This window comes from Prionailurus viverrinus, chromosome D2, assembly GCF_022837055.1.
Source record: "Prionailurus viverrinus isolate Anna chromosome D2, UM_Priviv_1.0, whole genome shotgun sequence".
Taxonomy (NCBI): domain Eukaryota; kingdom Metazoa; phylum Chordata; class Mammalia; order Carnivora; family Felidae; genus Prionailurus; species Prionailurus viverrinus.
The window spans coordinates 55,355,364-55,369,405 of record NC_062571.1 but is presented as its reverse complement, the minus strand read 5'-3'; the positions used below and the strand labels follow the sequence as shown (position 1 = coordinate 55,369,405).

General features: G+C 47.1%; 1 protein-coding gene across 20 annotated transcripts in view; it reads left to right on the top strand.

Annotated features, from left to right (window-relative positions):
• Nucleotides 1-14,042, top strand: part of SORBS1 (sorbin and SH3 domain containing 1) — a 232,478-nt gene that overhangs the window by 131,786 nt on the left and 86,650 nt on the right. For 7 of the 20 annotated variants that reach the window (XM_047825221.1, XM_047825228.1, XM_047825226.1 and 4 more), the window contains 3 exons: nt 2,436-2,462; nt 2,584-2,696; nt 12,679-12,823. In XM_047825221.1, the coding sequence (XP_047681177.1) occupies nt 2,436-2,462; nt 2,584-2,696; nt 12,679-12,823 (285 nt within the window). Of the gene's footprint in view, nt 1-2,435; nt 2,463-2,583; nt 2,697-7,287; nt 8,005-8,648; nt 9,012-12,678; nt 12,824-14,042 lie in introns of all 20 variants that reach the window. The other 13 variants (XM_047825225.1, XM_047825224.1, XM_047825218.1 and 10 more) reach the window with 4 other exon arrangements.

Here is a 14,042-nt window from a genome sequence, read left to right as displayed (position 1 = left end):
AGTAGCAGAAATGTACCCAGCAACCCACTAAAAGAATACATGACAGAAACGTTATAAAAACCTCTGTTTGGGGGGCCCCTGGGTGGCTCAGTCCATTAAGCATTTTGGTTCAGGTCATATCTACAGTTCATGAGCTCAAGTCCTGCATCAGGCTCCATGTTGAGGTTGGAGCCTGCTTAGGATTCTCTCCCTCTGTCTCTGCCCCTTCCGCATTCTCTTTCTCTCTGTCTCTCAATAATAAACTTAAAAAACCCTCTATTTTAGAGGGGAAAAGAAAGCAAAAATGGGTACAAAATAGTTAACAGTTAATGAGAAACAGTTTTCCAGAAAAACGATGTGTTTCAAATGTTCCTTGTATCGTGGTTTTCAAAGTATGGACTGTGGACCGGCAGCCTCAGCATCACCTGGGAAACATGGTAGAAATGTAAGGCTTCATCTCCCATCCACTGAGTCAGAAGCGCTGGGGGTCGGGCCCTCCAGTCTGTGCTAACAAGCACGCGGGTGATTCTACTGCAGTTGAACTGCTGTGCAGGGGTGCAAACCATTCGAAACCTTTACCTGACACTTTGCCTTTTGTTCCCACACCTTTTCTCCCACCTCCTCCCTGGAATGTAGGTGGTTGGGGGGGGGGGGGCGGTTGGTGGCTGTGGGTGGTGGGCAGAGTGCTGCACTAGCTTCGGGATACCCAGGCTGGCTGCTTTGCATTTCCAAGCTGTGTGATGTGGGGCAAGCTGGCCTCTCTTGTCCTCGTCCGTGAAGTAGAGTGATCACCCACCTCACAGACTTGTCGTGTACACTAAATGAAGTACTAGATAGGACAAAAGTGACTAACGGTGTCTGGCCCTTCGATGGTGTTCAGTAACACTGGTAAATCTCCACTCGACATCTGGAAAGCCCACCTCTAGTCCTTGAGGTGGGGCTTGGGTTGTGACAGCTGCTGTATTAGTCCCTCTTTATACCGCTAGAGGGTAAGAGAAGAGTAGGCAGGACACGGAGCGCCCGGGTGGCTCAGTGGGTTGAGCATTCGACTTCGGCTCAGGTCGTGATCTCACAGCTTGTGGGCTCAAGCCCTGCGTCGGGCTCTGTGCCGACAGCTCAGAGCCTGGAGCCCGCTTCAGATTCTGTATCTCCTTCCCTGCCCCTCCCCCACTCGTGCTCTCTCTCAAAAAATAAATTTTTAAAAGTTATTAAAAAAGAGTAGGCAGGACATGAAGAAGGAGTTAAGGGTTTGGCTAGTTCAGGGGGTTGGCACACTATGGCCTGCAGGCCACATCTGGTCCATGCCTATTTTTGTACAAAAAATAGTACAACGGGAAAATGGTTCAAAGGAAAGCACAAGAGGAATAGTATTATATGCATGTGAAAATTCTATGAAATTCAAATTTCAGTGTCCACAAATAAAAGTTCTTTGGAATACATCCACACTCATTCATGTACATGTTATCTGTGGCCACTTTTGTGCTAGGATAGCAGGATTGAATAGCTGCGACTGAGACCATATGGCCCGCAATCCCTAAAATATTTACTGTCTGGCCCTTGATAGAAAAAGGTTGCTGACCTCCGGGCTAGGTAGAGGGCAGAGCATAGAGACGAGGTGATGCTGAAGGTGATGATGATAGCTAGCAAACATTTACTGAGCCCTGGCAGGCACTGTGCTAAGCATTTCTCCTGCATTATGTCATTTAATCCTTATAGCAACACTTAGGAAGCAAGCATATCATTATCCCCACTTTTCAGATGGGAAAATAGGCTTAGAACTTGCTCAGGGTCACAGAGCCCATTGGTGGTGGATCCAGGATTTGAGTTGAGGTCAGGGTGGTAGCCAGCCACAAGGGGACATGGGTGGCTTGTCACGTGATGAAAACTCAGGGTGATTAGATTTTGAAATGTTTATGTGGCTCATTTAAATGGAAAGAAGGAAAGCAGGCAGAGGAGGAAAAAAAAAGTCCTTATCACAGCAGATACCTCTGGGCTTAAATCATGCTTTCCCCCTAGCCCCGCTGCCAGTAGCCACAGAAAAAGTGCTTATCTACTTCTCCCTCTCCGGAGTCAGTTAATTAAGCCCAGCCTGCTAATGAGGAGAGGTCATTCAGAGCCCACATCAGGGATGGAGAAGGGGAATGGGAGTTACTAGGGACAGGGCAGGGGAGAGTTCTGTTGCCTTTTTGTCTGTAAAATAAGAATGTCAAGGAACAATTGTTTCTTCATTACTGTGAATGTGAGCCTTGTGTTTTCAAAGGTCAGCGCCTGTGAGCACATCATGGTTTAGAGTGGGTTCCTATGGTAATTAGGCCATCGTGACTGAGGGCATTTTGTGTCAGGCCACGGGGTGCTGGGTTTTCCTCTTTCTCTGCAGTACATGCTTGTTTCCTGCGAGTGTAACCATTTCTGTTTGCCCCTTTCTCTTGTTTTCATCCTTTCTGCACCACACGTAGTTCTGGACTCAGAGAATCCCTCAGCAGGTATGGTTTCTCTTGCATTCTTTCTGCCCCTGCCTTCCACCAGGGACTTATATGAAAGGGGAACCGGGGAGTGTTCCCTGTGAGTGAGGGGTTTCTTTCTTTTTTTCCCCCCATCTCTCAGATGAGTGGAGGCTCTCTTCCAATGCTGATGCCAATGGAAACGCCCAGCCTTCCTCACTTGCTGCCAAGGGCTACAGAAGTGTGCATCCCAACCTTTCTTCCGACAAGCCCCAGGTAGGCCTGTGCCCACGGGTGGGGTGGGGACTGGTAAGTGGCACCTGTTCTTGAGTCTTTTAGCCTGCACTCATGACTTCCTGCTTGCCCAGCTGAATAACGGACTGGGATCTGAGCCACACTTTTGGCTAACTGTGGAAAAGTTCTGCAAGGACCAGAGATAGAGAAAAGTGGGGGCTCAAGGACAGCAGAGGATGAGGATGATCTATACCAGGGGATAGGAATTGTGAGCCCAATGTTTCTAGGTTTGAAATGTATGTGGAAATGTTCTGAAAGAGGGAATGCATTTAGCCCTGAGTAAGGGGGAAGAGTCTGAGCCTGGTGGGTTAAAAACTCTGGAATCAAAGAGTGCGCTCTTGTGTTTATTGCATTTATTTGCTGTAAGAGTTCCAGCAACTCTAGGCTTACAGATCACGGTCGGGTAGCTGTGGTCAGCCCCGAACCCAGTGGCCCAGAGCAGGCAGACGGACGTCTGAATGGCCGGAACAGCACAGCCTCAACTGCCTCGTGCTGATCTGCTAAAGAACACACCAACCGCCGCCCCAGGCCCCGCACAACTTGGAGAAGGGATCATTTTGCCTTAAGTCTTTCCCCTAAGTTGTTTTCCTGATCTGCCTTCCTTCCTCTCCCTGTCACTACTCTGCCATTTTGATGAAAGAATAGATCCTGTTTTAGTTTGGTGAAGAGTGTTTTACAGAGGAGTAACATCCGTGGGATGGAGCCATCCTTTCTCTTAAAGGACACTGTACTGCTCCAAAAAAATGTGGTGGGAATATGTTCCTCATGTGGTCCCCGTCCCTGGGCCTGCCTTGCGCGAAGGTGCTCCCAGAATTCACCAGGAGCCTGGGCATTCCAAATGCTGCCCCGGATCCCACCCCACTTGTCTGATGATCCTCTTGCTCCTGAGGGCATAAGGTTGCACTGGCCCCTGAAATGGAACCAAGTCAGAGAGGACGTCTTCCTTCCTCTCTGCAGACCCTGGCTTTCCGGGCTTAGAGGTGTCGCCGAGCAGGCCCGCTAAACCTTCCCGCCATGCTCGCCTCCCGTAGGCACAGCCACGTGCACGCAAGGCCACTGGCTAGAACCCGAGCTGCAGGTGTGCCTCATGATGCCCTTATAGGACACAGCTGTCCAGTAAATGACTTGCCATCAGTGTTCCATTTCCGAGACCTTCCCCGGTGTGTGAGTGCGCTGCCTGTCTCTCAGAGACAGGCTTCTGTCTCCGCAGTCTCAGGCGTGAATAGAGCTGGCTCTGTCTGAGTTAGGAGATGGTGCTGATTAATTCAAGGCAAATGTGGAAGCACATCTTCCTCCCCTATCAGTGACGTAGTTCAAAGGCTAACTCGCTCCTTCCTTTGGCTTCTTAGCTCTTCTGAAGAGATAATTTTGAGAATGTGAAGTAAATAAAAATTTCTCTTAAATACATTTATTTACTGCAGCTTTACTGAGCATTCACTGTGTTCAGATCAAGATGTTAAACATTGCCCTCAAGGAGTTTATAAGGGTGAACTTTATCATAATGGTGAATTTCCTATCATATCGCCTACAGATAGCATATTTTCTTATTTGTCACTCTCCAAGAATTTTTTTTTTAACTGGGGTGTCTTAAAGAGAACCTGGCAAATTGCTGATATGGAGGTTTTGTTCTGTATATTCAGTGTACAATTGGCCACCCAACTTTCAAGAACCTTTAGGTCATACATTATTTCTTGGATTTGTTTTCTGAATGCAAGAATGATTTCTTGTCCATAGAGCCATTGCCAGACCTGTAAGTACTATGCTGGCTTAGACAGAACCAAGTTGGGCTGGGCTGGGGACTGCCCCAGCTTAGTTTCAGATGAAGATAGCTCTTAGAGCCCCACAGGCCTGGCATCTCCTTTTAAGGAATGAGTTGGGGTCCAGGAGACCCAGGGGCCAGAGGGGAATCCTGTTTTCTGGTGCTCCCAGATGCTGCCTTTCTTTCTGCTGTCCTGGACCTGCTGCTCTCCTCACCTCTCGTAACGAGAAACCCGGGCTCCCCTCTCTCTGGCAGCATCATCACGGTGGTCTTCAGTGGAGGCGGAAATGGGCAGTTTCTGGAACTGTATAAGCTAGGAACATATCTGATTCTTCAAGCAGCTCCATTTCTTCACTGCCCCCACCTTCTACAGGGATGAAGGGAATTTCATTAGTAGCCAGCTAGGCAGGAATGGAAGCTGCCTCTGTAGTTCGTACAGTGTTTACAATAAATCAGAAAGTAGTTCCTTCCATGTAAAATGACAATGCCTATCTCCCTCCTTCTTTGGGACAGGAAGGCCTTTGGCTCAGGGTGAACTGTCAACACTCTGGGGAGGCATCTTCTCTACAGGGTCAAAGCCCTGGGAAGCCTTGTGCCTGATGTCATGCAGCCCTGGAACCTTATATGGCCAAAAGCAGATTAAGTTAAAAACTCACTGAAACCTACTTCTATCTTTGGACAAGAAGAATAACATGTGGGACACTGGAGCTCAAAGTAAAAGTAACTCTGAGCTGAAGTCAAAATTGGCTTTTGCTTCTCTCCCTGACAACCACCACTCCACTCACCCCCAGTCCCTTTGGTGTGTGATGGTTCAAGTGCTTTATTTGTAAAGAGCATTATTCGGTTTGAAACATGCCCCAACCTCCCCAACCTCCGGTGTAAGTTCACTGGAACCAAGTATGTCCCAACTGGAGGGTTTTACTCCTGCTAACTACTGAAGAGGGGTCATTCGTTTTGTATTTTTGACTGGTCCACATGGCCTCATTCCACTGGCACTGTCTTGGGCACCCTGTGGAAAGGATAGGCATCAAGTTAACCTAGGATATCCAAATTGTTTCTCCTCAATCCAGGTTATCTGTAGCTTGAAAACTGAGTTTGTTATGAGTTGCTTACTGTTTATGGGGTTGATCTTCTAATCCAGACTCAAAAAACTTGATTTCTTACCTAGTCACCCTTGTTAGTATCCCTTCCCCTTGCTACCTGCACTCCACAAAAAATAAAAAACAACCCCCAGATAGACCCACACCCTTGCACTCTCCCGGCTTTTGGTCATAACCCATTTGCTAAGTATTGACCAAACTTACTATACTTCACCAGTGCAATTTAGATGATGTTCTGGCTTTCTAGTACTGGGCTGTCTTTGAAGATAGGAACCCGTGAGGAAAATCTAGGTGTCTTAGCTTGGGCTGCTGTAACAAAATCCCATAATCAGGTGTCTTAGACAACAGATATTTATTTCTCACAGATCTTGAGGCTGGGAAGTCCAAAACCAAGGTGCCAGCTGATGGGGTTCCTAGTTAGGGCTCTCTTCCTCACACATAGACAGCCACCTTCTCGCCGTGTCCTAACCTGGTGGGGCAAGAGTGAACTCTAGTCTCTTTTTATAAGGACACCGATCGCATCATGGGGATCCCACCTTCATAACCCCATCTCCTCTCCCACTTACTCCACTTCCAAACACCATCACTTGGGGCTATGGGTTCATTATATGAACTTTGGGGGACATACACATTTAATCCATAACACAAGGAAAATAAACTTTCCTCATTTTATGGTCTAATTTCCACTGATTGCCAGATGGTTCTCATTGACATGAGGGTCATTCTGGAGATTTACTCCATTTCCTCTGCCCCACTGAGACCTAAGGAGGAGCTAGGAGCTGTATTGAGGGAAAGGGAATGAGATGTGACCTATACCTTTCTCTCAGCCTGGAACCAGAGCTTTGGGCTTAAGCCAGGAGTGTGAGGCTGGGCACCCACTGTGGTATTGTCTGTGCCCGGTGGTGGGCTGGATGGGAGTGGGGAAGGGGCTGGAATTTGAGGAACCAGGCACAGTCCAACTCATTAGGCAAATCAAGTGCTTCATTGCCTGGTCCCTTTGTTCTGTGTGCATCAAAAATGGGAGACTACATGCTTTTAATCTCATGCCTGTCTTCCTTCTAATAATTAGTTCCATCAGATTGTTTCCTCTGAGAAAAGAGCACATGTGGATTCTAAATCCTGAGCATTCTCTTCTTGGTGAGCTTTAATTGGTTATGCTTATGGAATTGAGCACTAAATCTCAGTGATTCAATTAAGACATCTGTCTCCTGTGAACACAAATAAGGATGATTCTTCCAATTCCCTATTTCCTAAGGGAAGAGAATGAGAGACATTCGAGTGTTTCAGTGAACTTAAACTTTTAGAGCTAAGGGCATGGAGAGAAAGATCTTTGAGGAAAGGTGTGGGGGCTCTGGGGTCTCTTGCCCTGGCCGTGAGCCCGCGGGCACCCTTCAGTCCGGAGGGCTAACAAGGGGTGCGGTCAGCCAAGGATGGCTGTCAAAGTGGCTTAGCACGTGGCCGCTCCTGGGCTGAGATGTAAGAGAAGCAGGACTGCCTGTCCAGGTGAGTATGATTTAGTCCTTGACTTTACCCGGAGGAGAAATGTAGGGATCATGAGGACTCTAAGCTCAGGGTTTGCTTAAAGACATGTCAAGAATTGTTTTTCTTCAGATCATGTTATGCTATTTCTAATGGTCATCCTTCTTTCCATTTCCCATCCTCTTTCTTTCTTTGTTCCCCATTTTGATACTTTCTCTTGAAAATCATGCTGAAGGTTCTCTCTCCCCCTTGGCCTCCTCTCCCTAAAGGGGACCGCTTTGCATGGCAGCCCCCCATCATCCACAGTACCTCCAAGGACTCCCTCTACCTGAGCTCACCCAAGCCTTACGTCCCCCTCAGCACCCCCAGCCAACAGAGCCCCTCACGACCCCAGCCCGTCTCCATCTCCCTGGCAGCCAGATCCGCTGCCAAAGGCGTGGTGCGTCCTGGGTCCTTGCTTCCTGGTTCCACGTTCCCTAGTGCTTCCTCCCAACCCCGGCACCACTGTGTGGCCACCAGGACGGTTTATAGTGAGAATGTGAGCTCTAACCCACGTCATAAGGCTGTTGGGAATAAAAAGGTCAGCAGCTTATATGTACCTTGTTTATCCAATAACATTTGCCGGGTGGCAGCGCAAAGCTCCTCTTGTGTTGCACCTGACCCAGCCACGGGCACTCCCTTGGAAGCTGCAGGCTCTTGCGCACAGGCTCCCAGCCTTGTCTCCCACGCGGCCGGCACGGGAAAGCCACCCTCTGCTCCTCCTGGCCCTCCCAAGCTATTCTTTGACATCCGTAAAGATGCCACCATCCGGGGCGAGAGTCCTTCCCTGTGCACTCGGCCTCCGTTCCCGGACGCGGTGAGACCACCTGTGCTAGGCCCCCAGCTTTCCTCTGCTCCCGAAAACCGGAAGAGAAAAGAACCTTACCTTTTGCAGCCGTGTTATCCAGCCAAGGCAAGGAATTAGACATGTGTGTGTGTCTTCTACACCATCTCTTTCGAAACTCCTGCAAAGCAGCTCCCTTGTTTTCTGGGCTGCCCTCCCCTCCCTTTCCTCGTCTACACCGCTGCAGCTTGAATCCCGAATTCTTCTCTCTAAACACCTCGGCACAGTCCTCTCTGTTCCCCTCTCTCTTTTCTGGTAATATGTAAGTATGCTGGAGTGTGGGATCCATAGACTAACAACATGGTGAGCTATGGAATGTTTATATCTTTTCACAAGGTGCCAAAGAAATTGTATTGACTCCCAAGCTTTCGGGCTCTGCAAGCAGTTTGGGGGCTAAACACAGCCTGCCTGCCTGTTCTGTTGTTCTCTGTCTCTGTCTCTGTCTCTCTCTGTCTCTCTCTCTCTCTCTCTAAAGTGTTAAAAGGATTCAAAAATAGAAGGATGGAGAGTAAACTTGGATGGGGTTCCCTCTGTGTCACGGAGTGTCAGGAGGCCAGCTGGCTAGCACGGACGGTCTCATGTACTCTGGAGACGGGCACCGATTAAATATTTCTCAGAGTACATCACTGCATGTCCAGTCTCAACTGTTTAAATATGGAATTCCTTCTTTCCTGCCGTGCCCCTTTACATAACGACCCCCTTATTTCCTACAGGATGCCACTCTCTCCAGTTCAGCCCAGCCTGAGATAATAGTTGTCCCTCTCTACCTGGTTAATACTGACAGAGGGCAAGAAGGCACTGCCAGAACTCCAGCATCTCTGGGGCCTCTTGGCCCCCCAAGCCCGGCGACCGCCCCTGCCGGCTCACCTCTGACCTTCCCGACCCTAGATGATTTCATTCCCCCTCGTCTGCAGAGGCGACCCCACCACAGCCAGCCGGCCAGCGCTTCTGGCCCCCACCCCCCCGTTAGCCAGACCCCGCCATCCTTCTCACCACCTCCTCCGCTGGTCCCTCCGGTACCGGAGGACCTCCGCAGAGCCTCGGAGCCTGACCTCACGGGAGCTGTTTCAAGTACCGTAAGCTTGCTGGAACCCCCTCCTCAAAGCCTTCCTGAATGTCTGCTCCTGGCAGCGAAAAACCCCTTTCTCACTGAAGTGCTAAGTTCTGAGGGAAGTGTCCACCGCCACTGTGCTTGTGTGGTGACTGTTTGCTTTCCCCGGAGTGCATGCCTCCCGTGCGTGTTCATGGTTCTCCTGCAGCTGCTCACAGACCCCTCCCGTCCCTCTTCCTGTCTGTCTTATTCGGAATGCACATCTTCCTGAAAGAACTCCGTTTCCCTCAGAGAACCTCTGTGGCCTTTCCTTTGGCTCGCGATGCTCTTGAGAGGCCAAGCAGATGTGGTGTTGGAGAGCTGAGGAGCCATGTGGGAAAGCCGATGGCCAGCAGGTTCCCCACCAGGGAACAGTGAGCCTCCAGGGCTTTTGTTGATTTAGCAAGTAAACAAACTCTTTTATATGCAGCGATGGCAGAGAATGGTTAAAAAAGAGAGAGAGAATGGAGTTTAATGGAGCAAATGGATCTAAAAGCCTTGCACAAACGTTGGGACTGTTTTCTCCAAAGGCGTATAATTGCTGGGGCCCCTGACTGGAGGCTCCCAGGGGCCTTTGTGACACAACGTTGCTCCAGGAGTCGTGTGAAGGTAAAGAGCCCCGATACCTCAGGCCCCATCCTGTGAGGGACCTACCTACCCCATTGTAGGTAGGAAAGCCCAAGTGGAAAAGCTGAATCAGGGTACCCAGTCTTTTCTCTCCTCAGGAGCTCTGGGAATCAAGAGAATCTGTGAGAACCTCAGAGTGAATTGTGAGATGGGGTTGCATGGATCTACTCACAGGCCTGTGGGGTACAGTAGGACCAAGTATGTTAAACTTCTGTTATAGTGCTTCCCATGGAGAGAGCACTCAACTGTCAGCTACGTTGCCGAGGACTTGCCCTAGCAAGTGGGGGCCAGAGTTCTTAAAAGTAAGCTAGTGGCTAATTAGTTAACGGTTAATGAGCTCCTGCCATGTTCTAGGCATCCTGCTAGATTCCATAGGTACAACTATGAACAGCGTGCAGCCCTTGCTTTCAAAGGGGTTTTTTGTGGATAGCATATTGGTTCTCAAGCTTAGCACACATGAGATTATCTAAGAGGCAAGGAAGCTGGTTTAAATTGTCAATTCTAGGTTATACTCCTAGAGTCCTGGAATAGGTCTGCAGAGGGGCCTAGGGCTCTGATTTGATCAGGCACATCCCAGGGATTCTGTTGCTGAGGGTCCTCGGACCACAGTGGGTCCTGTAATTGGCTGATGAAGGTAAATTTTCAGTAACATCCCTGTGGCTCATCGAAGCCCTGTGGCTTCAGTCTACATGACTGATGCCAGTCATGTAGAAAGCAGGAGAACTTTTTGGCTTATAGGAGAATTTATAGCCAGATATCAGGCACCCCAAAGCTGGGAATGGCTTCATCCTGGTCTAGGACTTCTTCTCAGATCTCTAGATGCAACACAATGCAGTTAGGTCAGGACTCAACTGAACATGGCCCAGGGGCTTTAGATGTCCTTCTAGCTTTGAGCTTTGCAACTCAAACCTGTTGGAGGAAACTGCTAGACTGTTCCTAATGCACTCCCCTCACCCCAGTGCAGCTTACAGGTGAATTGAGAAGCTGCTCTTGTTATAGGTGGTATCGATATTCTTCCCTCTGGCACAGAATATTTCTTCTTGAGCAGCATATAAAGTGAGATATTTTTAGTGTCCTGGTATCCAATTGTGAGTATTTTGTTGTATACTCTCAAATTTATCACCTTTATAGATCTAGATTTTCGTACTGAATTTTGTTTCAGGTATGCCAGGACAGATTAGTTAGGACAGTTTCCTCGATTTCTCAAACCTGACTGATCAGCCTGATAAAGACTTGCAGGGGAGACTTCAGTTGGCCTGAGAACTTCTGGTTTGGCCCCAGGTAACAGGTGAAAAAGGAAACCGCTTGGGATCCTCTACTGAATGAGAATTGTCGAGAAGAACAGGAGCCCCTAGGGATGGTGGCCAAGCCACAAGTTGATATTTGCTCAGTTTCTGCAGCTATTTAAGAGTGAGAGGGAAGAAGAAAATTCATGTTAATTGATCCACATTCTTTTAGTCAATAGCCATTTTTGTGATGTTCCAGAAATAAGCCTCGTGGCACAGAATAATATTTGTGTAATACGAATGTTCACGTGACCCATCCAGACACCACAGTAGGCATTTATACTTTAAAGAGCCATATGCGTGATTTTTTTGGTGTGTTTCTTGGGTGGATTATGGCCGAATTTTCATGAGTGTGTCATTTATCTTTATTAAATCACTTAGGAAGCAAATTAAGAGCAATTTTTTTCTATTTTACAAATGAAAAAAAAAATGGAGATGAAGCACTTTTGAACAAGATCATATTGTGCCTCTCGAGTCTTGGGAAGATTTTGTTCACTAAACTGAGCTGTTGCTCATAACTAACAGCTGCAACGTCAGGGCACTTCCCGAAGATTTGGAATGACCAAGCCGGTGTGATCCAGGAAGCCCCTACTGTGTGTCAGGAGCTGTCCCTGGTCCTGACACACTCTCTCTTGATGCTCACATGTTCTCTTGCTGCAGAAGTTGTTCAGAAACACCTTTGCTAATGGATGGCTCCAGTCATTCAGGTGGCATTTACCAGCACCTACTGTCTGCAGGGTGTTGTGCTAGGTGCAGGGTGGGTGGGGCAAAAAAGAGGAAGGGAGGCATGGCTTTTGTCCTATGGGCACTTACAGAGAAGCTGATCTCTGGAGCATACTAATTGCTTTGAGCCATACTTTCATCTGGAGAGTAACGATCAAAGTCTTGTTTTTCAAACCCTTTTAAGAATGATGTTCTGGCTAGAGGTCTGCAAATTCCAAAATAGAAACTTGGCAAGATTTATAGATGTGATAGAGGAAACTGCCTACATATCCTTACTGCATTTCGAGGTCTTATTTTCCTGTCTTTAAGAAAGACTGGCATTATTCCCATCATGCAGATTATAACGTTAGTAGTAATGGTTTTATTGGTTTTTAGACCTCAGGTTTTTGAAGTTAGGATTTTCATAAGTCTTTACGACTTCAGAGATCTCTGTCACTCAATACTGCAGTGAAAAACAATGTCAGGATAGGACTGGAAAATATCCAAATCTCAGAAACAAATGCTAGTGAAGTTGTTGAGTGATACAAATAATAAGAGTAGCTTTCTAGGAGTACCGATACTTAACTCCTCCTCATTCTTACATCGATGGCTCCTTGTGCTCGCATTGTCTCATGTTTCTTTAGACAAGTGTACTAAACTTTCCTGATTTTTCCCTTAAACCAGCTCTTGTTCTCGGATCACATTTGGAATTGCATGAGTCTTGCATGTTGTTCTACTTTGTTTTGAATTTCCTTTTTCAGTAACCGGATTGATCCACAGTTATTACCAGGTGAAAATAATGAATGATGTGGCTGAGAATTCCAGTAACACTCACCTTCCCTCTCTACCCTTACTAACACCAACAAAGAGACTAAGCATTCCAGCTTATACTTCTAACTGGAATTAGTGATGTCTCATTGATTACATTTCTTTCTGTAATTAAGGTCCTTGTAAAGCTTTAAATTTCTGCTTTTTAAAAAGCATCAACATTGGGTTTCATGTACTTACAGTTGGTTACAGTGTTTGTTTTCTTTTCAGGATTCAGGCCCTCTACTGAATGAAGTTTCTTCATCCCATGCTGGAACGGATTCCCAAATCTCTGCACCAGTTAGCAAACCATCATCTGCCTACCCCTCTACGACAATTGTCAATCCTACTATTGTGCTCTTGCAACACAATCGAGGTAAGAGAGCTTCAGAGAACCCCTCCCCCAGCTCACTGGCATCAACATAGCTGTTCTGTGACTTCAGGGGCAAGAATTCTGCCATTCCACAGAAATTTTCATAAACCCCATCCTTCTCCGAGGTCATCTGCCCCAGTCTTCTCCCTCCTGTGACCCACAGAGTAGACCACAGCAGGGAGGTAGGCCCCTGGTTTGGCATGATGTTGGGCATCTGCATAAGTAAGCTGGTGTAGTATGTGTTCCACACGTTGGGTGTTCACAGTTGCCTTCAGATGATTCCACCAAAAAGAAAGAAAAGACAGAAGGGAAAAAGTCTGTGCACCTTAACTCTTCATCATGAGATACCAAATCAGAGCTTTGCCTAGAAAATCTGGGTATAGTAATACTTCTTGTAATAAGTCATGTAGTTCTTCGACATCATGAATTTTCTAGAAAGCAAAATCTTGAGTACCAAAACTTAAAAACAAAAGAAAGCATAATGGGTGGAAACCTTTCTAAAATGTCAAACATGTTTTGGGGCCTCTAAAACAGGCTACTGGACTTTCTCTTTGTGACTCACCGGCCTTGATTCTTGCCAGCAGTTAATGCTCTTGGCTGTCATTCAGTGCACCCTCTGGGGACATGAGGCTCACGTGGCCCCTTAGAGCTCTGCTGAGGGTTTCCATGTGTGTTTTCTATAGTTTCTCTTACTGCTTCTGGTTGGCCCTTCCCCTTCTCTGAAGGGGCATCTTAGGTGAAGCCGAAGTGCTCTGAGGTAATAATTGTATATGTCGACCTTTCTGCTTTAAAACTTCAGAAGATGATGCTAAGTAAAGTCCCAAGTTTTAACTTGTTGGAATTCAATAGAGGAATAAGCTTCCCCTTCACAAAAATCCTTTGCAGTGTGAAGTTGTGAAGCTGTTTCCTAGTGCAGAAAGGGCTGTCTAGTCTGAGTTTCATAGAACATGGAATGTTAATTATTTTATTCAGAGCTCAAAGCTGGGCACCCAGTCTTCCTTTTCTCAACTCCCTACTTGCCTGCTGCTCGCCCCATCCCCCACATAACTTGGATGAGAATGGAACTGGAGTCTATTTTTAATTGTTTTCCATGTTAAATGGAGTTTTCTGTTTCCTGCTTCTAACTTGTAAAACAGATGAATGAAACATTTTTTCTCACTTAAAATCTTCCCACTTGAATCTTAAGTAGTTATTTTAGTAATTTTATTTTTTTTTCATTATG